This window comes from Syngnathus floridae, chromosome 14, assembly GCF_059516105.1.
Source record: "Syngnathus floridae isolate MCC-2025c chromosome 14, RoL_Sflo_1.0, whole genome shotgun sequence".
Classification (NCBI taxonomy): domain Eukaryota; kingdom Metazoa; phylum Chordata; class Actinopteri; order Syngnathiformes; family Syngnathidae; genus Syngnathus; species Syngnathus floridae.
The window spans coordinates 2,712,788-2,736,386 of record NC_142426.1 but is presented as its reverse complement, the minus strand read 5'-3'; the positions used below and the strand labels follow the sequence as shown (position 1 = coordinate 2,736,386).

The 23,599-nt window shown below is 43.3% G+C and overlaps 2 protein-coding genes across 4 annotated transcripts in view; one reads left to right on the top strand and one right to left on the bottom strand.

Annotated features, from left to right (window-relative positions):
* The window catches only part of rem2 (RAS (RAD and GEM)-like GTP binding 2), a 31,013-nt gene extending 17,007 nt beyond the window's left edge, over positions 1-14,006 (top strand). For both annotated transcript variants that reach the window (XM_088395753.1, XM_088395752.1), the window contains exon 5: positions 12,996-14,006. In XM_088395753.1, coding sequence (XP_088251879.1) covers positions 12,996-13,318 — 323 coding nt within the window. In that variant the 3' untranslated portion in view covers positions 13,319-14,006. The remainder of the gene's footprint in view (positions 1-12,995) is intronic.
* Positions 14,007-19,968: 5,962 nt separating this feature from the next.
* On the bottom strand, positions 19,969-23,500 carry nop9 (NOP9 nucleolar protein). 2 transcript variants are annotated; one of them, XM_088396100.1, is made up of 13 exons: positions 23,429-23,500; positions 23,036-23,124; positions 22,754-22,964; positions 22,420-22,656; positions 22,057-22,236; positions 21,887-21,994; positions 21,651-21,792; positions 21,391-21,583; positions 21,186-21,326; positions 20,981-21,100; positions 20,650-20,862; positions 20,322-20,427; positions 19,969-20,240 (listed from the first exon to the last, which is right to left on the bottom strand). In XM_088396100.1, exons 3-13 carry the CDS (start codon positions 22,962-22,964, stop codon positions 20,086-20,088), a joined length of 1,806 nt encoding a protein of 601 aa, XP_088252226.1. In that variant the 5' UTR covers positions 23,036-23,124; positions 23,429-23,500; the 3' UTR covers positions 19,969-20,085. The 2 variants fall into 2 exon arrangements, with proteins under 2 accessions (XP_088252226.1, XP_088252227.1); XM_088396101.1 differs by having other exon boundaries at positions 22,057-22,233; positions 23,036-23,463.
* Positions 23,501-23,599: the final 99 nt, after the last annotated feature.

Genomic DNA, 23,599 nt, shown 5'->3' with positions numbered 1-23,599 from the left:
TTCTCCTAGGCTTTTGTCTCATTCCACTATTTTGAATCCACTCGACTGAGTCCAGCTATGTTTTTATGACTGAAAATGAACAAACTCCTCCAGAAGAAACTTGACATAAAGCTTATCAAAATATGTCAGCCATCAGCAGGGTTATTAAATGTGATTTTAGTTGGTGTTCATTTATTGTTTGAGTTCCACGCTGTTTTGTAGCTGCCTCTCACCACTCGGTGCTCCCCTGTGACCAATCTCGTCTCACCAATAATAGAGCAACATTGTTTTGGAAATGCTTTATGTTCTTTATCTGCACACATGATTAATGAACATAAAATCGAGACTCAGCCTTGGACTCGGTCGGACCTTGTGGACTCGGACTTGACTTGGGCTCGGAGCATTGTGACTCTAACTTGCATTCAAACGAGTCAAACTTGACTTGAACTGGATGCCTGCCTTTTTCCCTCCACTTGCCAAAGATACGCTTTCCAACATAGGAGACATTTTTGATCAATTAACACGACTATCTGTCTTCTCTCGTCCTTCATTTTGTGCCCTTCTATTCAGTTGTCTTGTCTCCACCCCCAGTTTCATCTCCCTTTAGCCTTGTGTTTCCTCTTTTGATTTCTTTCTTTTTCACTTCTCCACCCCCTCCTACTATTCTATTCAACTCATCAATGTTTGACTCCTCCTTCCCTTCTATATTCACTTTCCACTCCAACAATAAATCCCAAATGCTGTTATCAACTATTTATAAGACCAAATTCAATTGAATCAGCTCTCATTGATACTAAACCCAGCCAATGAGGTTTGGGATTTTCCTTCCCTCTATTAAGTGCTGCTGCTGAGGTTTGACAGCTGCTGTAATGCTTCAATATTTAACAGAGATTAAGATTTATTCTTTATTCTTATACTTGTGGTACTTACTGGGGGTGACTTGTACTCAGGAGCGACTCATGTGTGAATTTTTTCACAAATATTTACTTGATCATTAACACTTTACTAGTATAGTTGATCACTTCACATGTTATTTTCACTTTGAACTGCATGAGGACGCACTATGGCTGTGGATTAATTGGAGCCTCACTGACTTCCGAAGTCGGAAGATTTAATGATTTGGAGTGACACAGATTATTCGATAAATTTATTTATGTTATAGTTATTTGATACATAGTTTATTTAGAGTAGCAACGTGTATGTTGTTAAACTAGTAGTTTCCGATTTTCTAGGGAGGCCGTGAAGGCAGCAGGGTGGGAAAGGGGACCGGAAAAAGCGATCCAGAGCGCTTACTTGTGTTGGCTCACATGTTGAGCTCTTGATTTGTGAAATAAAGAGCCGGTTACCAAACCCACGTCGTATCTGGTACTTTGGTAACGCTACAATATAGTTATATACGTAGATCTGTGGAATAATTGGAACCGCCAACTGACAACGAGGCTGACGTCAGCGGCGCACGTACGTCCGGTGTTGTGCTCGATTTGGTTCCCCCGTGAGATTTTGTTCCCCCTGCCGCGGGAGCGCGCACAGCTTGTTTGGAAAGCGAAAAACCGATGCCGTACGGCGTCGTACGGCGTCAGCACTATGTTGTTTTCAATAAAAACATGAAGAACTCACGTTTGCGTCAGTCAATTTTAATTTTTATAAGGGATTATTGTCATTTGATGTCTTTAAATTCATCCGCGTTCTGCCATTGAAGCGGGGTGCATTCAAAGACCTGTCGTAAAGACGGAACACTCACTCACTTCACCAAAAAGCAAGGATATAATTACGTGAGCTCTTTGCATAAACCTCGATGCAAAGAAACTCCTCCTTTTGGGTACCGTTACATGCTACAAGGAGTATATATTACAAAGGAGACTTTATTCTTAATTGTAATCATCATTCATCCATCCATTTTATTACTCAGGTATTTTCAAAGCAAATTAATATTGTTGCATTTATTAATTTGCTTTAAAATGACAGCGCAATATAATTAAAAGCTGACACTCTAGCAATGTCAAACGTGTTAGTTTAAGAAAAAGCCAAGATTGTGATCAAATCTTTCATAACGACAATGATTTGAGTGAATTGATTTGAATGAATAATTGAGAAGACATTTCAGTTCTGAAGGCTCCTTTTGTCCCAAGCAAAGTGAATGGTGGTGGGATAAAAATTGTAACAGGAACGCTATAAAAAATGTCAAGCAAGCCGTGAATATTTGTGCCCCCCTCCCATTTTGAGAACGGTGAGTCCTGGACATCGACTGGCTTTTTTTCTGTCTTCCTGGGGGTCTGCTCAGGTAGTGTGGCAAATTTGAACAAGTTCCCTCATTCCTGGCCCAAGTTACAGGGGGGGAACAAATCCTCACGGGTGCCCCGTGAGGATTTGTTCCCCCCCCTTATTTTGAGAACGGTGAGTCCTAGACTCCAGCTGTTTTTTTTCTGTCTTCCTGGGGGTCTGCTCAGGTAGTGTGGCAAATTTGAACAGGTTCCCTCATTCCTGGCCCAAGTTACAGGGGGGGAACAAATCCTCACGGGTACCCCGTGAGGATATGTTCCCCCCCCTTATTTTGAGAACGGTGAGTCCTAGACTCCAGCTGATTTTTTTCTGTCTTCCTGGGGGTCTGCTCAGGTAGTGTGGCAAATTTGAACAGGTTCCCTCATTCCTGGCCCAAGTTACAGGGGGGGAACAAATCCTCACGGGTACCCCGTGAGGATTTGTTCCCCCCCCTTATTTTGAGAACGGTGAGTCCTAGACTCCAGCTGTTTTTTTTCTGTCTTCCTGGGGGTCTGCTCAGGTAGTGTGGCAAATTTGAACAGGTTCCCTCATTCCTGGCCCAAGTTACAGGGGGGGAACAAATCCTCACGGGTGCCCCGTGAGGATTTGTTCCCCCCCCTTATTTTGAGAACGGTGAGTCCTAGACTCCAGCTGTTTTTTTTCTGTCTTCCTGGGGGTCTGCTCAGGTAGTGTGGCAAATCTGAACAGGTTCCCTCATTCCTGGCCCAAGTTACAGGGGGGGAACAAATCCTCACGGGTGCCCCGTGAGGATTTGTTCCCCCCCCTTATTTTGAGAACGGTGAGTCCTAGACTCCAGCTGATTTTTTTCTGTCTTCCTGGGGGTCTGCTCAGGTAGTGTGGCAAATTTGAACAGGTTCCCTCATTCCTGGCCCAAGTTACAGGGGGGGAACAAATCCTCACGGGTACCCCGTGAGGATTTGTTCCCCCCCCTTATTTTGAGAACGGTGAGTCCTAGACTCCAGCTGTTTTTTTTCTGTCTTCCTGGGGGTCTGCTCAGGTAGTGTGGCAAATCTGAACAGGTTCCCTCATTCCTGGCCCAAGTTACAGGGGGGAACAAATCCTCACGGGTGCCCCGTGAGGATTTGTTCCCCCCCCTTATTTTGAGAACGGTGAGTCCTAGACTCCAGCTGATTTTTTTCTGTCTTCCTGGGGGTCTGCTCAGGTAGTGTGGCAAATTTGAACAGGTTCCCTCATTCCTGGCCCAAGTTACAGGGGGGGAACAAATCCTCACGGGTGCCCCGTGAGGATATGTTCCCCCCCCTTATTTTGAGAACGGTGAGTCCTAGACTCCAGCTGTTTTTTTTCTGTCTTCCTGGGGGTCTGCTCAGGTAGTGTGGCAAATTTGAACAGGTTCCCTCATTCCTAGCCCAAGTTACAGGGGGGGAACATATCCTCACGGGTGCCCGGTGAGGATATGTCCCCGCCCCCACTCATTTTGAGAACGGTGAGTCCGAGACTCCAACTGTTTTTTTCTGATGATTTGTGCAGTGATACTGTTATTAATGCACTTTATCAATGTCTTTGGCCTTATTTTGGTCAAACAACTTTGTTTCGTTATCATATAACATACATCAAAAATAATGACTTTAAACTTTATTAAAAAACATTATTATCTATTTGTTTATTTATTTATTTAACATCCAATATTGTAAAGTTATCAGTGCACAAATCATTTATTTACATTTACACCGTTTTAAATGGGGGGGAACATATTCTCACAGGGCACCCGTGAGGATATGTTTCCCCCCTGTAACTTGGGCTACAGACTCAAGGTCTGTCTGTATTAGTACTGTTTATTGAATTATATATTGCAAAATTATCAATGAAGTTAAGAAGTTAAATATCTTAATATTGTTGTCGGGCCAATTAGTGGACCAACAACTTTATTAAGACATTATAACTGGCATAACTCAATTGGCATTAATTTTGTTCTTTACACATTTTATTGAAATTATTGAAGTTGTCAAAGTTGTTTGACCCAAATAAGGCCAAAGACGTTGATAAAGTGCATTAATAGCAGTATCACTGCACAAATCATCAGAAAAAAAAACAGCTGAGGATATGTTCCCCCCTGTAACTTGGGCTAGGAATGAGGGAACCTGTTCAAATTTGCCACACTACCTGAGCAGACCCCCAGGAAGACAGAAAAAAAACAGCTGGAGTCTAGGACTCACCGTTCTCAAAATAAGGGGGGGGAACATATCCTCACGGGGCACCCGTGAGGATTTGTTCCCCCCCTGTAACTTGGGCCAGGAATGAGGGAACCTGTTCAAATTTGCCACACTACCTGAGCAGACCCCCAGGAAGACAGAAAAAAATCAGCTGGAGTCTAGGACTCACCGTTCTCAAAATAAGGGGGGGGAACAAATCCGCCCCGTGAGGATTTGTTCCCCCCTGTAACTTGGGCCAGGAATGAGGGAACCTGTTCAGATTTGCCACACTACCTGAGCAGACCCCCAGGAAGACAGAAAAAAAACAGCTGGAGTCTAGGACTCACCGTTCTCAAAATAAGGGGGGGGAACAAATCCTCACGGGGTACCCGAGGATTTGTTCCCCCCCTGTAACTTGGGCCAGGAATGAGGGAACCTGTTCAAATTTGCCACACTACCTGAGCAGACCCCCAGGAAGACAGAAAAAAATCAGCTGGAGTCTAGGACTCACCGTTCTCAAAATAAGGGGGGGGAACATATCCTCACGGGGCACCCGTGAGGATTTGTTCCCCCCCTGTAACTTGGGCCAGGAATGAGGGAACTTGTTCAAATTTGCCACACTACCTGAGCAGACCCCCAGGAAGACAGAAAAAAAGCCAGTCGATGTCCAGGACTCACCGTTCTCAAAATGGGAGGGGGGCACAAATATTCACGGCTTGACATTTTTTATAGCGTTCCTGTTACAATTTTTATCCCACCACCTTTCACTTTGCTTGGGACAAAAGGAGCCTTCAGAACTGAAATGTCTTCTCAATTATTCATTCAAATCAATTCACTCAAATCATTGTCGTTATGAAAGATTTGATCACAATCTTGGCTTTTTCTTAAACTAACACGTTTGACATTGCTAGAGTGTCAGCTTTTAATTATATTGCGCTGTCATTTTAAAGCAAATTAATAAATGCAACAATATTAATTTGCTTTGAAAATACCTGAGTAATAAAATGGATGGATGAATGATGATTACAATTAAGAATAAAGTCTCCTTTGTAATATATACTCCTTGTAGCATGTAACGGTACCCAAAAGGAGGAGTTTCTTTGCATCGAGGTTTATGCAAAGAGCTCACGTAATTATATCCTTGCTTTTTGGTGAAGTGAGTGAGTGTTCCGTCTTTACGACTGGTCTTTGAATGCACCCCGCTTCAATGGCAGAACGCGGATGAATTTAAAGACATCAAATGACAATAATCCCTTATAAAAATTAAAATTGACTGACGCAAACGTGAGTTCTTCATGTTTTTATTGAAAACAACATAGTGCTGACGCCGTACGACGCCGTACGGCATCGGTTTTTCGCTTTCCAAACAAGCTGTGCGCGCTCCCGCGGCAGGGGGAACAAAATCTCACGGGGGAACCAAATCGAGCACAACACCGGAATCGGCAGCTGAAATTCTGGTGGATTTAATGATTTGGGGTGACACGGATGGTTCGTTAAAATTGTTGTTTATATTACATTTATTTGATATATCTAGTCTGACGTTCCCGACGCACGTAGTCTTTCCGGCGTCAACAGCTGTCTGTTGTTGTTTTGTTTGTTTGTTTTGTTTGTTTGTTTGTTTGTTTGTTTTGTTTGTTTGTTTGTTTGTTTGTTTTCCCAAGTGACACGGAAGACGAAGATTCTGATGGATTTATTGATTTGGAGTGACACAAATGGTTCGATAAAATTGTTGTTTGTATTACATTTATATCTTATATCTAGTCTGACGTCCGCGGCGCACGTAGTCTTTCCGGTGTTACATGTCAAGTTGCTACCACGTTATCTTGCTCCCCGTCTCGAGTTACGACTGTCATTGTAAGGTGAGTTGCGCAGTTTCGCGTTTCGCGACTGCAGATTCGTCACAGCGACTTGGAACTTCCCTGATTCCAAAACTGTTCAAATTCTCAATAAAAACGCTGAATGAAACGTCTCGTTTGTCTTTCCGACTGGCTGCAAAAAATAGCAAACACTTCTAAAAAATAAAAAAAGAAAGTCAGTAACGGGATTTGAACCCGTGACGCAAAGAAATAAGAATAATTCATTAGGCAGAGTTTTAATCGCTGAGCTATAGTGACATGCAACCTCTTAGCTAGAAAATGTTCAATATAGCCAACAACACTAAATTAACCGGCGAGGGCACATCAGTATGGCGAAGAATTGAACTGCAAACGCATCCAAGTCACGAGTGTAGCAGAGTTAATGCGGATGACTTTGAGTTCATCAAGTCCCTGGTTTGTTTGCTTGAGCTGCTCCAATGAACCATATAGTGTACGTACATTCCGTGCAGTTCATGCCAGGGTTCCATAGTGCAGTGGCTACTACCCCGGTCTCTCACCACTGCAGTCTGTGTTCAAATCCTGGTGGAGCTCAAATATATTTTATCATGGGCAAACGTGCGGGTCTGGACCTGCCCTCACACCCACTTTCTGATTGCCTCTTTGATCTGTGACGTCACTCGGACACACTATTAGGTATACCGCCATTTTCAGGTGTTCCTAATAACAGGCCACTTTATTAGGGAAATATCATGGTCAAAGGTCACAGGTGTCAAGCTCTAGTCCTCGGGGCCGCGTTCCAACATGTTTACCAAGTGACCCTCGTTAAGCGCAGGTGCGTGAAAAGTTTTAGCTTCTTTCACGTTCAAAAGGAGCTAAAAGTTTTCACGCACCTGCACTTAACGAGGGAATCACACGGACACTCCATTAGGTACACTGCCATTTTCAAGTGTACCTAATAACAGGCCACTTTATTAGGGAAATATCATGGTCAAAGGTCACAGGTGTCAAGCTCTAGTCCTCTGGGCCGCGTTCCAACATGTTTTCCAAGTGACTCTCGTTAAGCGCAGGTGCGTGGAAAGTTTTAGCTTCTTTCACGTTCAAAGGAGCTAAAAGTTTTCACGCACATGCACTTAACGAGGGAATCACATGGACACTCCATTAGGTACACCGCCATTTTCAAGTGTACCTAATAACAGGCCACTTTAATAGGGAAATATCATGGTCAAAGATCACAGGTGTCAAGCTCTAGTCCTCGGGGCCGCGTTCCAACATGTTTTCCAAGTGACCCTCGTTAAGCGCAGGTGCGTGAAAAGTTTTAGCTTCTTTCACGTTCAAAAGGAGCTAAGTTTTCACGCACCTGCACTTAACGAGGGAATCACACGGACACTCCATTAGGTACACCGCCATTTTCAAGTGTACCTAATAACAGGCCACTTTAATAGGGAAATATCATGGTCAAAGGTCACAGGTGTCAAGCTCTAGTCCTCGGGGCCGCGTTCCAACATGTTTTCCAAGTGACCCTCGTTAAGCGCACGTGCGTGAAAAGTTTTAGCTTCTTTCACGTTCAAAAGGAGCTAAAAGTTTTCACGCACCTGCACTTAACGAGGGAATCACACGGACACTCCATTAGGTACACTGCCATTTTCAAGTGTACCTAATAACAGGCCACTTTATTAGGGAAATATCATATATCAAATATCACAGGTGTCACCCTCCAGTCCTCGGGGCCGCGTTCCAACATGTTTTCGAAGATTCCCTCGTTAAGTGCAGGTGCGTAAAAAGTTTTAGCTCCTTTTGAACGTGAAAGGAGTTAAACGTTTTCACGCAGGTGCGCTTAACGAGGGTCACTTGGAAAACATATTGGAACGCGGCCCCTGGAGGACTGGAGGTCGACACCCCTGGTTTAAGTGAAAAGTGCCACACCCGCCGTCACCCCCACTTTCTGATTGGCTGTTTGATCTGTGACGTCACTTGGACACTCCATTAGGTACACTGCCATTTTTAGGTGTACCTAATAACTTTATGCATTTTTTGTACGTGTCAAGGATGTGTATTTGACTACTTGCTCTTTATTTGGGGGGACATCAACACAAAGTAAAACACATACATATTGTCATATAAAGCAGTTAACTAAATGTAAGATTTTTGTTTTCATGCCCAAAAGATAAAAACAAGGAATAAAACACCAGACAAGTTTTAACAGGTTTTAATGTTTATTAAAATAATAATAAAAGTACAGTTCAAACCAGCAATATAATGTAAAATTACTATAGATATATTGGATAACAATATTTAGGCGTATATGTGCATACACGTTCAAGATGACTCAAAGAGAAGCACAATCTCCCCGTTGTTGCATAACGGCGCATCCCTTCATGCAATAAAGTTAGCCGTTCGCTTGGAGAAAACGTGCATAAAATAAGTGGTGTTTCAGTGAGTGGTTCTTTCTTTACTTGGCAAATCGTCCGTCGATATTCTGGCTTACATAGTTAACGCCAGGAGGGAAACGCAACATGTTCACTGACTGATCAGTTGATGCACGGGAAGGCAGTTCACCCATTAACTCGTTCGCGGACGGGAAATTCAGGATATGTTCCCTCACTGATCCGTTCTCGCGATGAGCTGCAAATGCAAATCACTCACTCACAGAACCGTTCAGTTGATGAACGGGAAATGCAATTTACGACTCGTTCATGAACCGGAAGTTACGTCGTTTTCTTCTTCGTTTTGTTTTACGGCGAGGTGGCACCAGCTTCAATGCGCATTACCGACACCTACTGGTTGAAGTAGAATAGAATAGATCTTTATTGTCATTGTCACACATGTACAACATATATACTATATATATATATATATATATATATATATATATATATATATATACATATACATATATATATAAAAAAAAAAAACTTTTCCTCACCCCCCCGTGGGTGGTCTCTTTTTCCCTTCAAGCTCGGGTCCTCTACCAGAGGCCTGGGAGCTTGAGGGTTCTACGCAGTATCTTTGCTGTTCCTAGTACTGCACTTTTCTGGACTGAGATGTCAGATGTTTTTCCTGGGATCTGTTTCAGCCACTCCTCCAGTTTGGGGGTTACTGCCCCTAGTGCTCCAATGACCACAGGTACCACTGAAGTCTTAACTCTCCAGGTCTTCTCCAGCTCTTCGCTGAGCCCTTGATATTTCTCAAGTTTCTCATGTTCCTTTTTCCTAATGTTACCATCATTTGGGATGGCTATGTCAACCACAACGGCTTTCCTCTGCTCTTTGTCCACCACCACAATGTCCGGTTGGTTCGCCATTACCATTCTGTCTGTCTGGATCTGGAAGTCCCAGAGGATCTTGGCTTGGTCATTCTCTACCACCTTTGGAGGTGTTTCCCACTTGGATCTTGGGACTTCCAGTCCATACTCTGCACAGATGTTCCTGTACACGATTCCAGCTACTTGGTTATGGCGCTCCATGTATGCTTTACCTGCCAGCATCTTACACCCTGCAGTTATGTGCTGGATTGTCTCAGGACCTTCTTTGCACAATCTACACCTGGGGTCTTGTCTGGTGTGGTAGATTTGGGCCTCTATTGCTCTGGTGCTCAAGGCCTGTTCTTGTGCAGCCAGGATCAGTGCCTCTGTGCTGTCCTTCAGACCAGCTCTTTCTAGCCATTGGTAGGATTTCTGGATATCAGCTACTTCAGCTATGTTTCGGTGGTACATCCCATGTAGGGGCTTGTCCTCCCATGATGGTCCCTCCAGCACCTCATCTTCCTTTGATGCCCATTGTCTGAGACATTCACTGAGCACGTGATCCGTTGGGGCCTTATCCCTGATGTACTTATGGATCTTGGATGTTTCATCTTGGATAGTGGCTCTCACGCTCGCTAGTCCTCAGCCTCCTTCTTTACGGCTAGTGTACAGTCTCAGGGTGCTGGACTTGGGATGGAACCCTCCATGCATGGTTAGGAGCTTCCGTGTCTTGATATCTGTGGTCTGTATATCTTCCTTTGGCCACCGTATGATTCCTGCAGGGTATCTGATTACTGGTAGGGCGTAGCTGTTAATGGCTAGGGACTTGTTCTTGCCATTGAGCTGACTTCTTAGGACTTGCCTTACTCGATGGAGGTATTTGGCTGTGGCTGCTTTCCTTGTTTCCTCGTCAAGGTTGCCATTTGCCTGTGGAATTCCAAGGTATTTGTAGCTGTCCTCAATGTCTGCTATTGTTCCTTCTGGGAGTGAGACCCCCTCTGTGTGGATTACCTTTCCTCTTTTAGTCACCATGCGGCCACATTTCTCAAGTCCGAATGACATTCCGATGTCAGAGCTGCAGATCCTGGTAGTGTGGATCAGGGAGTCAATGTCCCGCTCGTTCTTAGCGTACAGCTTTATGTCATCCATGTAGAGGAGGTGGCTGATGGTGGCCCCATTCCTGAGTTGGTATCCATAGCCCGTCTTGTTGATTATTTGGCTGAGGGGGTTCAGTCCTATACAGAACAGCATTGGGGACAGAGCGTCTCCTTGGTATATACCACATTTGATGGTCACGTGTGCAAGTGGCTTGCCATTGGCTTCAAGTGTGGTTTTCCACTGTTTCATCGAGTTGGCGATGAAGGTTCTCAGAGTCCCATTGATGTTGTACAGCCTCAAGCATTCAGTGATCCAAGTATGTGGCATTGAGTCATATGCTTTCTTGTAATCAATCCAGGCAGTGCTCAGGTTGGTACGTCTAGTTCTGCAGTCTTGGGTGACTGTTCTATCCACCAGGAGTTGATGTTTTGCTCCTCTGGTATTTTTACCAATCCCTTTCTGAGCAGTGCTCATGTATTGATCCATGTGCCTGCTGATCTTATCTGATATTATGCCCGACATCAGCTTCCATGTTGTGGAGAGGCAGGTGATTGGCCGGTAGTTGGATGGGACTGTACCCTTTGATGGATCCTTCTGGATCAGGATCGTACGCCCTTGGGTTAGCCATTCAGGGTGAGTCCCATCCCTTAGCAGCTGGTTCATTTGTGCTGCCAAGCGCTCATGGAGAGTTGTAAGTTTCTTGAGCCAGTAGCTGTGGATCATGTCAGGGCCTGGTGCTGTCCAGTTTTTCATTCCTGAGACTCTTCTCTGGATGTCTGCCACTGTGATGGTTACTGGGTTCTGTTCAGGGAGCTTGCTGTGGTCCTTTCTCAGAGCCACCAGCCACTGTGCATCCTTCTTATGTGATGCCTCCCGCTCCCATATATCCTTCCAGTACTGTTTAGTTTCCAGCCTTGGTGGGTCTGCTCTGCTATTATTCCCCTGCCACTGAGCGTACACTTTCGCTGGTTGTGTTGTGAACAACCTGTTTATTCGTCTGGCTTCATTCTCTCTTGTGTACCTCTTTAGGCGGCTGGCCAAGGCTTGGAGTCTTTGTTTGGCAGTTTCGAGTGCTTCAGGTATGGGCATCTGGCTGTATTTCTTGGGAACTTGCTTTTTCATTGCACCTTTCTGGGCCTCTGTCATTTGGCTCACTTCTCTCCGTGCTATCTTGATTTTGGCCTCCAGCCTTCTCTTCCATGGTGGGCACTGTTGTGGTCGCATATGGTCATTCTTCTTGTAGCCAAGCATTTCTAGGATCACTGCTGCTGAGGTGTATATCAGCTCATTGGTTTCAGTGATGGTAGCCGTAGGAATTGTTGTCAATGCTGCATTCACATCTTCTAGGAGACTTTCTGAGGGTACTTCACTTAGCCTCTGCAGTGTGTATCTAGGTTCCCGAGCATTCATTCTCACCGTGATCTTGTTCTTCAGGTCAGTTGCTGCCTCGTTCAGCTTGATTGTGCTTATTGGGGTTTCGTCCCCAACCTCTGGACTTTTACATGGATTTAACTCGTCTCTGACCTGGTGCTCTGGTTGGCCTTCGCTATGGCATTTGTGTTGTATCTCATCAATCTCGAGGGGTGATAGCAGGTGCCGTTTATGGATATTGGAACATTGAGCTACTAGTTGCTTGGCCGATAGTGTTGACTGTGGGTATTGAAGTTGCCATTGTTCCCGCATTCTCCGCATGTAACCCCTCTCGCTCGGGTTGCTGGAGTAGTAGCATTCCAACAGATCCTTATTCGCGCATCTCGCGCATTTGTGTCTTGTTCCAGTAGCCCATTTTTCATCAGGGTGCTCTGGTTCCCCAGCACCTGACGCAGACCTTGTTTGTCCGGGCGACGTCTGAGCCGGCATGTCTGTCGTTTCTTGTACTCTCATTATCTCTGAGGTAGGCGGTACCGTTAAGGGTCTTGCCTAAGGACCCACACTGACTGTTGGTAAGGTAATCGCTCATTGCTCATATTGTGCCCCTGCCGGGAATCGAACCCGGGTCTTCCGTTTGTAAGTCATGTCACTTACTGATTGAGCTGAATATATATATATATATATATACATATATATATATGTGTGTGTATATATATATATATATATATATATATACATAGTATATATAGTGTGTGTGTATATGTATACATATACACATATATATATATACACACACACACATATATATATATATATATATACACACACACACATATATATATATACACACACATATATATATACACACACACACACATATATATATATACACACATATATATATATATATACATACACACACACACACACACACACACACACACACACACACACACACACACACTTCAATGACATCTGAAATTTAATGGTTGACCTTATTCAGTCACAGCTTTCTGCCAACATTTGTAAGATGACTTTCACCTTTTTTGTCATCACCAGAGGCCCAATCCAGCGCCATGATGTTTGACTGCCACTACCTGGAACTGTCAGCCTCGCTGGAACACGGCACCAACGAGCTGCTGGAGGCGGCCGTTCGAGCTGGAAGGGGCGACTGTGTGGGACCCAACTGGGCAGACGGTGACCCCGGTTCAGGACGCAGGGAAAGCTTGACCAGCCGGGCCAAGCGCTTTCTGGCCGGGCTCGTGCCACGCTCCTATGGACGAGAGCGTGACAGAGGACGCTACCGAGAGATGAGTCGCCACAGGGGCAGCAAGATCCTTCGGCAGAAATCACGCTCCTGCCACGACCTCAGCGCACTGTGACATCCACTACATGCATACAAGCTCAACACTTGTGCGTGCGTACACACATCAGACGTGCTATGTATGGAATGTCAAATGAAAGAGGAGAAGTAGGACAGGGAGACAGAGCAGGCACAAAAAGCTCACATTCTGCATGTCCTTCAACACAACATTTGGAGATAAAGCATTTGATTTCGAGTACTGATGAAAACAAATCCAGGAAACACTACACAGCTGGCTGGCTGGCTGGCTAGATTTTACAGGTGAACGTTAACTTAGGTAAGGACTCGGAAGTGAACAGGGATGTAAAAGTAACAAGTACATTTGATTCAAAATAGCAAATAAACCGAGGACTGGGCGTGGCAGGAGATGAGCTCTCAACACATTGAGGCTGGAAAAAAAACTAGGAGCAATGTCAAAGTACATCAAGAATAAGCTCTGAAAACAAAAACAAAGAGACCAACACAGGAAACAAAATTGCTATCGTTTAACAATAAGAGGGAATAGTAAATGACTCCAAATATGTTTGATTACTGGAGTTAAGATCCAACAATAATCGGTGTTCACGCCATCACACAGCAAACAACAAAGTACAAGCATCACTTCACTGGTTTCTTTTATATCAAACAAATTGTTTTAGGTTCTTTACCTGACATGTTTCGGCGGTTTCTTCCGCCTTCATCAGAGTGTCACAGATGTGATAGTGACGCGTCTTTATCAGCTGATGGATGATGGATGAAGGCGTGGCTCACCTGTCAGATTTGACAGGTGAGTCACGCCCTCTGCTGTCCATTCTCCTCTCCAGAATGCTGTTCCAGGTTGTAGAGAGCATATAGGCTCCCTCATCCCTGTTGATTGTCCTCGGGCCCCGCTTGCGGATCTCAATGGCCTCCCTGATCCAACGCTGATGTTTATTTTCTTCAGTGCGGATGACTCTGGCCTTTTCCCAGCCAAAAAGCAGCACTACGCAATGAAGTTGCAGGTATTTTAAAAACGGCTAAATCACCACCCAGTAACATTACAAAACAGGAAGTAAACGCAATGATCACACTAGCAAAAAATAAAGACATTACAATCCTCCCAGCGGACAAAGGTAGAACAACAGTAATTATGGACACAGACACTTACGAAGAATCAATGCAACAGTTTCTACAGGATGACACTTACGAAGTAGTACAAAAAGACCCAACAGAAGACAAGAAAAACAAACTCAAAGCATTACTCAAACCACTACTCATTGAAAATAAAATAAACAAACAGGCATACAATCACTTAATACCCACAGCAAACATCATCCCCAGAATCTATGGCACACCAAAAATTCATAAACCAGGTACACCTCTCCGCCCCATCGTAGACAGCATAGGGTCAGTCACATACAACCTTTCAAAAGCACTCACAGAAATAATAAAACCACTACTAGGACTCACGGATCGACACTGCAAAAACTCGAAACAACTCGCCACAGAACTCACACACGTAAAGGTACAGAAAGATGAAATGCTCATATCACACGACGTCATTTCACTCTTCACAAAAACACCCACACATGCCACCATACACATAGTACATGACAGACTATCAGCAGACAGGACACTTAAGAAACGCACAAACCTAACAGCACAGGACATCACCCAACTACTCCACTTCATCGCCACCTCCACATACTTTCAATACAGAAACACAATTTACAGGCAAAAAGAGGGATTCCCCATGGGAGACCCTCTTTCTGCCATCATGTACAATTTTTTTATGGAAGATCTGGAACAAAAGGCACTCTTAACAGCTCCGGACACATACAAACCCACGCTATGGAGACGCTACGTCGATGACATTCTAGACAAAACAAAAACAGGACATACATAACACCTCACAGACCATCTCAACACCATAGACATCACCGGTAACATCAAATTCACCCATGAAGAAGGAACAGACCGAGCCATAGCGTTTGTAGACATCAACATACACCACACAGACAACGGAGACATAAAAATAAAAACTGTCAGTTGTCAGAACACTATACGAACGCACAACAATAATCACGGATACGGAGGACATAGCACAGGAAGAACAATACATACAACATGCACTCAAAAAATGTCAGTATCCACAATGGGCAATAACCAAAGGTGCAGAACAGGTAAAAAAACAAAAGATACAAAACACAGGGGAAAAGAAAGAAACAAACACGGAAACAAGAACCCAGCGGAATGGTTATTTTGCCGTATGTGAGAGGAATTACGGAACGCATCAAAAGAGCCATGAATAAATACAACATAACCACACCTATCAAACCACATACAACACTCCGTCAAACACTGGTCCACCCAAAAGACAAAGTCAACCCGGAAAACAAATGCAATTCCATATACGAAATTCCATGCAAATCATGCAATAAATCATACATCGGGGAGACAGGGAGGAACTTCATCACAAGAAAAATAAGAATAACACAAGAAGGAGTGTGAGAAGGAGACGGCAACAAGACAAACAAGAGCAATAAAACTACAAGCAGAACAGGAGCACTACAAGTCAGCCATAACCGATCACTGTAAAAGAGAAAACCACATCATGGACTGGGAAAAGGCCAGAGTCATCCGCACTGAAGAAAATAAACATCAGCGTTGGATCAGGGAGGCCATTGAGATCCGCAAGCGGGGCCCGAGGACCATCAACAGGGATGAGGGAGCCTATATGCTCTCTACAACCTGGAACAGCATTCTGGAGAGGTGAATGGACAGCAGAGGGCATGACTCACCTGTCAAATCTGACAGGTGAACCACGCCTTCATCCATCATCCATCAGCTGATAAAGACGCGTCACTATCACATCTGTGACACTCTGATGAAGGCGGAAGAAACCGCCGAAACATGTCAGGTAAAGAACCTAAAACAATTTGTTTGATATAAAAGAAACCAATGAAGTGATTAAAACAAGGAAAAACAAGATGAACTTAGTACAAAAAGTACAAGCATATTTCATGTTTCACCTCAGGAGGTTTCATTTTTAATATTATATTTTTCTTTTTATTATTATTATTAAGATCACTGCAGTATCATGTATTTTACAAAGCATGATTATTTTGCAAATTTTAAAGGACGGAAGATAAGTGATGAAGTTTTTTGGGTGTGATTACTTTTGTTCCTTTCTTCAGGAGGGCAGGGTCTTTACAGTATTTTTTATTTGTTATTACTTTATTTTTCATTTTTAACATGTAAGATTTCCACTGTCCCGACTTTTCCCCCATTTAATGATTTATAAAGGATAGAATCAACCAGCTCAGTGGCCTAGTAGTAGAGTGTCCGCCCTGAGGCTGGAAGGTTGTGGGTTCAAACCCCGGCCGGGTCATACCAAAGACTATAAAAATGGGACCCATTGCCTCCCTGCTTGGCACTCAGCATTAAAGGTTGGAATTGGGGGGTTAGATCACCAAATGATTCCCGAGCGCGGCACCGCTGCTGCTCACTGCTCCCCTCTCCCCCAGGGGATGGATCAAAATCACATGGGGATGGGTTAAATGCAGAGGACAAATTTCACCACACCCAGATGTGTGTGTGACGATGATCATTGGGACTTTAATTAAAGGGTCACATAGCACATGCTTTATATAACCTAATAGGGGATGCAGACGCAAGGACACAGAAAGCCGGATTGATGGCTGTCACAAATAGACACGCAATCAAGTAGCACGCACTGATGACGTAGACTGATAGAAACCTAATGTAAACATTTTTTGTGGATCCTATTTTATAGCATGCTCAGTAGGTGGCTGGCCCTGTAGGTTCATGGATTTACTGTACCTCACTGGCCAATAGGTAACGCACAATCTAGCTAGCAAAACCATCGCAAAGGCAAGACCCTTTATTTCACATTGATACATTTGTATGCCTTTCTTCATCCTCTGTTTCTGAAAAAGGTGTTTTTTGTCATTGTTCACCTCTTCATGTTGCTTAAGCCATATGATTGCAACATAAGCAATCAGCACAGAGAACCCTTTATTGCAGGAAGAGGAGTCAAAGGTCAAAGGTGACTTGGAACACTTCATTTGTTCATTGAAGGTTAAAAAAAAAAGAACAAATCTGAACTTCCTGTGGACGTTTGATGTTTTCATGTTTCTCTTTCCATCCACTGGCATTATTATCATCATTGGCCTATTTGTTTGTCATAGTCTGCTGAGCACTCACACATCTCTCCACTGAGAATAAACTTTTGTTTGACATTCCAATGTTGGTATTGTGTGTTTTCTTTTGAAATCATTCTCCTTAATAAATTTGATTTAGATGACACAACAGTTTGTTAAATTAGCAATTTGTTTGCTTCCAAGCGGAAAAAATGTCAGTTTTATCCATTGGTTTTCCTTGACAACTCAACTTTATAAATTAACCCAAAAAATCTTCATCATCTTGCAAGTTAGCATTTAAAACTGTTATGACTCCGTCACCTAGTTGATTCTCCCAACAGTGAACTTCTTCTGACCTCATGGAAATTGACAGCCAGCATAAAAACATACAAATCCCATTACATAAATACTCGAGGAGCTGTCAGCGCTCAGAGAAGCTATCCCATTCCTGTCAGTCTGTAAAACTCTTAGGATAAATAGACATGAGCAATTGGAGGTCCAACGAGCAAAGGGCTCCAGTATGGGACACTTTTTTTATTTCCCTAGTACATCCTGGAAGGTCAGAATTGTTGAACAGTAAAACGTGGGTCAACCACATCACAAGCTGCTATTCTGAGTTGACATATATATCAACTATCAAGGGGATCCATTCGAGGACTCTTGAGAGGAAGAAAAAACTGGCAAAGAGACAGGTTGGAAAAAAATGAGTGAGGAGGTTAGAGAAATGCTTTGAGAAGGAATGGTTGCTTGGAGACTGTTGTCTAGGAGATCATGAGTCCTTTGCTATCTTGATTGTCCTATATATTAATGTTGAGCTTCTTCTGTTTTACTTTTTCAACCAGTAGATGAATATGACATAATGAGAGCTCAAGAAAGAATGTCTGTTTTTTGTTTTTTTTAGGTTGTATTTGATTTCACAAACAATAAGATACAATTTCATTTTGTGACAGCACTCCTCCTTTGTCTCTGACTCATTCGGTGGGCATATACACTGTCATTTTTCTGCTGGGGATGAAAAGGACTTTTTAGGATGTGGGAAGATCGACAAAAAGCGCCAATTGTTGGCAAATGAATTCCTTTGGAATCATTTCTCACTTGTAACCAAAGAAGGACTATTTTCAGTGCTCTTTATGCATAACCAATGAGAATTTTTCCCTGAGATGTGGGCGGAGGAGTGTTGGTGACGATGCTAGAATACGGTGGGCAGAGATAACAGATAAGAACGATATGATGGGGAAAAGGTTTCATTGTGATGAAGGTGATTCGATTAGGTCATTGTGTTTGGTCAAAGGTCATTGTGTCGTGCCATTTGCTTCCTACATAGCAACAAGAGAGAGAGAGAGCGACAGCTATCAAATGAATCTGGTAAGCGAAGAGATGAAAAGCCCCAAGTGCCTGGGGACATTTCTAACGAGACTCAACTGGGTGTCATTTCAAATAAAAACAGAACAATAATGGCTTTAGACTGAGGCTCCAAAGCCCATCACTTGTTGAATGCAATGACAACAACAGTGAAAGAGAAGAGAAGATGCCCATGAGGCTGCCCAGTCACACTTCAGGGAGGGTTAGAAATTCTCAAGGTGAATCATTATCTAGTTCGATTCAATGATTCATTGTGTAGCCACTCTTAGAGACAATTCATGTTCGACAGTGAGCTTAATTGAATTGATTTCCTATGTGAAATACCCACGATACAAAAACAGATTAGGGACGTCATTTCTTTGTTGTGAAGGTTAATTGAACGAGTAGTTTGAACTTTCAAAAAGGTCTCAGAACAGTTGCTTGATTATCCAAAATTGAAAAATCAGTTAAATGTATGAGTTGTGGATTAATTGCACTTCTAAATAAATATTCACAGATGGCTACACTGGGGGAAGGGGAGTGCCTGCCTCACCTGCATGTAGAATAAGAAAAACAAATAGAAAAACGACTTTCATTTTAGTTACTATGTGATCGGTGATTTGCAATGATTTTCTATTTGCATCCGATAGTCATTGATTTCATCATTACAACTACTACATTTGCATATTTCCACTTCAAATAAATGGACAAGGCAGGAAGCTCAAGCCTCCAGTCTTATCTCAGATTGTGCAAAAATGACACAAAGCAACATTACCATCTACTGGTACATTTACGTGTACTACAACAGAGGATGGGGAGTGACTGTTATCTTTTCATATTGACACTTGTCATATGCTTTACTGATTTTCTGTTGTCAGGCTAATGTTTGTAATAAAAATTTTGCTGATCGCATAAAAATCTGTCTGCACTGTGTCATTAAAAATACTTGAAATCGTTATTTAAAACATAATTGATGAGAGAAGTGACGTTTCTTCACTGGGAATACAATTTGTTGAGACGGAGATACTTTTATGTGCAAAGAAGAAAAAGAGACTAACTGTTGTGCTATTTGCTCGACTGGGAAATTTTCATTCGTGGTGTGTTTGATTCATATTCATGGATTATTTGTATGTTTTGGTATTAATGCCATTGGTTTGGAAAACAATGGAATTCAAGAAAAAAAAAAAATCAAACCATAAGGGACTCCTTGTGATTCTTTCTGTACTTTAATTCATACACAAGTAATGAACCTTAGTGAAGTGATTTTATCTTCAAATGTTTGAATCATTGAAGGGCAAATAGTAAAACAATTATAAAAGCCTTTTCAGTCAAGAATATCACTGAATAGTGCGCGCTTGTTTAACTGACCGGTTTGAATCTCCATCCAGTTTCTCATTCTGTTGGAAAAGTGGGATAGAGCAAATTTGGCCCACACGTGGCGACCAAACTGATCTGACCTCAGCTGGTGTTCATTTGACACTGTAAGGGAGAAAGGACACAAGTTCAGTAGCATAGGAAAAGACTGTAAATCCAAAAATGGTTGGACATGAATCATATTACCAAGCTCGTCTGCAATGTTTTGCCTATGACTGACAGATGCACTGCTCCATATGGCCTCCAGTACTCGACTACCCACCGTGGAGCATGCCATTTGACAAAAATGACCCTGAGAGGAAATGGAAAAGAAATAAGAAGAAATGCTCACAATGTTTGGAGACTAGCAAAAGACTTTAAGAAAGAGTCAAGTCAAGGATGCTACCAATTGTCGCCAGAAGTGTACGGTGTGTTCAGATGCACATAGCGGCAGTTCTTCAGGCAGTTGTACTTTTACCTCCGAGCAGGTCAATTACACTTGTTCACAGAATCAATCCGGGCAAAGTGCTCATACCTCCAGCCTCTTGAGGATCTTGCCTCTTGCTTTGTCGCTGCATGTGGTGATGAGTGCCTGGAGGACGTGGCCGCCAAAGGAGTCAGACGCCAGTGTCAAGAGGTCCGCTGGGGTTAGTGTGCGCAGACTGTCGAAGAGGATGGAGCGCTCCTGGAACTTGGCTAGTGCCTGCACCAGCCGGGAGCCGTGATAGCAGATGGATGACAGAGGGACCTAGACGACACAAGCTGTATTGGAACCTGCTAATATTTATACAACAGAAAAAAGTCTGAAGGACTACATAGTCCACAGGTTGCAGGTTTTCCACTTGAGACCTAAAAATGTTGTTCACCTCTGTCTGTACACCGCCCTCTGCTGTGTCAGATTGGTAGTACACATCGTAGGTGAGCAGGGACATAAAGAGAGGCAGGCAGTGGATGCGGCGGCTGCCAGGTTCTGCGCAGTGGAATGCCTGAGGGCGCCACAATTCCATTTAGCAAAAACGAATATTTGTTCCAAATAAGTGTTTGAGAACAAAAAATAACTTCAAAACTTACAGTGAGTAGACACTGCATGAATTCTGCTTGGCGCTCTTCAGCTTTAGCACAGCTTTCTGCCAGCTGCACAATCACACCCATGTGACCTGCAGCCAAGATGGCCTCCACCCCTTGGACTAACTCGTCGAATAACTTCGGAAACTTCAACCATAGAGAAACACATCAGTCATCCTTGCTGTGGTACAACTTTTTCTCCCAAACCCACCAGTTTCAATTTGGCTGACGCTGCAGTCAGTCTCTGTACAGGGAAGTTGGCGATTGGATGGAGTGCAAGTTCAACGAGCTGACCCTTGAGGTGATTTTTGTAAAGGTCTTGCAGAGGAGATTTGGAGGACAGCTGAATAAAGGTCTCAACAAGGCGACTGGAAGTTTGGTCCTTCAGGAATACCAGGAGCGGACTAAAAGCAAAGCAAAGTGAGAAATTGCTCCTTTTCTGTGGCTATAAAAATACATTTCAAGTCAGACCTAACTCCTGGAGCAGCGGGGCAACTTTTCAAGTATTCCATGATGTGCTTGATTAGTTGTTTACAAAGTTTGGGCCGTTTCCTGTGACATACAGTCAACATGGTCTGGAATACTGCACTGGACTGCAAGTTTGTGATGCTTACTAGCAAGAGACAGCACAAGACAAAAGACACTATCCATCAAAACGATAACTCAATTCCGCAAAGAACTCTGCAGCATGTAGTATGTGAACTTACGTTTAACGTTGCCCATCAAAGCCTCTGTGAGGCTTTTGAGCTCATACCAAAAAGATGTAGGAATCTCAAAGTCAGTCAACTGAGGAGAAACATGGCGGTCTTTTGCGGCTTGTAAAAAAGAAATAAATCAATAACAGAAAGAAAATGTGCGTAAAAGTGCGTGTGTTTACCTGGACGCGACGACGGGATGTGGGGAGGTCCCAGGCAGCCTGCCAGCACATGCAAAAGTGTGCGGACGACGTGAGAACCATAGACATGTTGGAGGAACTCTGCGCTGTTGTCTCTCACCACCTGACTTAAGGATAATACTTGGACCACCAGAGCATCCTCACTCTCTTCTTCTTCTTCTGCTGATTTGATTAAACACATAGAAAATATGATGTAAAAATTTGTCAGTCTGGTGTTACCAACTGGTTGCGCATTGCTAAGAAAGCGCATCCATTTTGTTACATTTTTGAGGATGGCACACATAAAACAAAGTAATACTTCAAAGAATGATGAGAAGCACTCTGAAGCCAAACAATTCAACATACCTGCCAAGGAGGCCACCTTTCTGAGTGCACTCTCCACAACATGGCCGCCACAACGGTCACAACAGATGCCTTTAAAGTCGGACCCGGATTCTCCACCCAGTTCAGCCATTACTTCTGCCACCTGATCAGGGCTTGACTGCTCAAACAGGCGCTGCAGCGTGATGCTTCCAGTGCTACTCATTGCCACCATGCTTGCTTCACCTTTGACTTCACTCAGAACATTTTTTAAAAACACATCTGCAGAAAAACATGTCAAACGCACTTAATGCTGTGTATTGTTACATGACAAAGTCTAAAAGGAGCCATAAGGGAAATTGATTCCCAACACCCTTACCTCTGTCCTCAGCATGTTCAAAGTCTTCTTGCAGTTTTTCTCCAACACGCCGGTAATAGCCAACGGTCGCACTCTCGAGTCGCTTTTTTCCGCCATCTCCTACTGTCTTAGACTCATTTTGAAGTTTTTTCTTCTTGCGTTCTCCTGCATGGTCTGCTTCTTGGACTTTCTTCTTATCACCTCTTTTCCATGGCTTCTCGACCTCTGCCATCTTTTAAGTCAGCACAATATGCAGCTTAGTGTCATGACAACTGACAATAAAATCCTTAAGAGGCTTTTTACCTTTTCAAATTATTTGGCCACAGAAGTTGACGGATGAAGGTATTAACTTCGGATGTCTGGCCACCTTAACTAGACGATAATGACAAACTCTTTTGGGAGAGCGTGCAAAATATATGAGATGAGAAACGTATAACAAGAGCAATTCAAGTGTGAAAGTAATAAATTCATGCCATCGGTCAAAAGGTAAACTCCTGGAAACAATTTGAATCTCCCTCGGTGTTGTTGCACATACGTCCTAAAATATTGAGTCTGGTAGATTTCTGAAAATGTATAAAATTGCAACGTCTTGACAGAAAGTTAACTATGTGCGAAAACCTCCTAACTTGGTCATCTAAAGTATTTTGGAACAAAATTTAGCATGGGCTTCCAAATCTAAGAAAACTATATGCTCACGTGTAGTGCGAGGGCGAAACGACTCCACTTCCGGATATACAGCGTACGTCACATCCGTCACATTTTCTTGTTCTGTGATTTGCTGTCGGAGCACAATTTTGCACGCTGACGCCACCTATAGAGTGGCACCCACTATTAAACTTGCATCTAAAAAAAAAAAGAAAATTGTGA

Bases quoted from the DNA above. Each gene is read 5' to 3' on its own strand.
- nop9 (XM_088396100.1), bottom strand. From the start codon at position 22,964: ATGGCAGAGGTCGAGAAGCCATGGAAAAGAGGTGATAAGAAGAAAGTC. The intron at 22,237-22,419 runs GTATGTTGAATT...TAATCAAATCAG, and splicing joins AAAGGTGGCCTCCTTGGCAG to CAGAAGAAGAAGAAGAGAGT. The intron at 21,995-22,056 runs GTAAACACACGC...CTTTTTTACAAG, and splicing joins CATCCCGTCGTCGCGTCCAG to CCGCAAAAGACCGCCATGTT.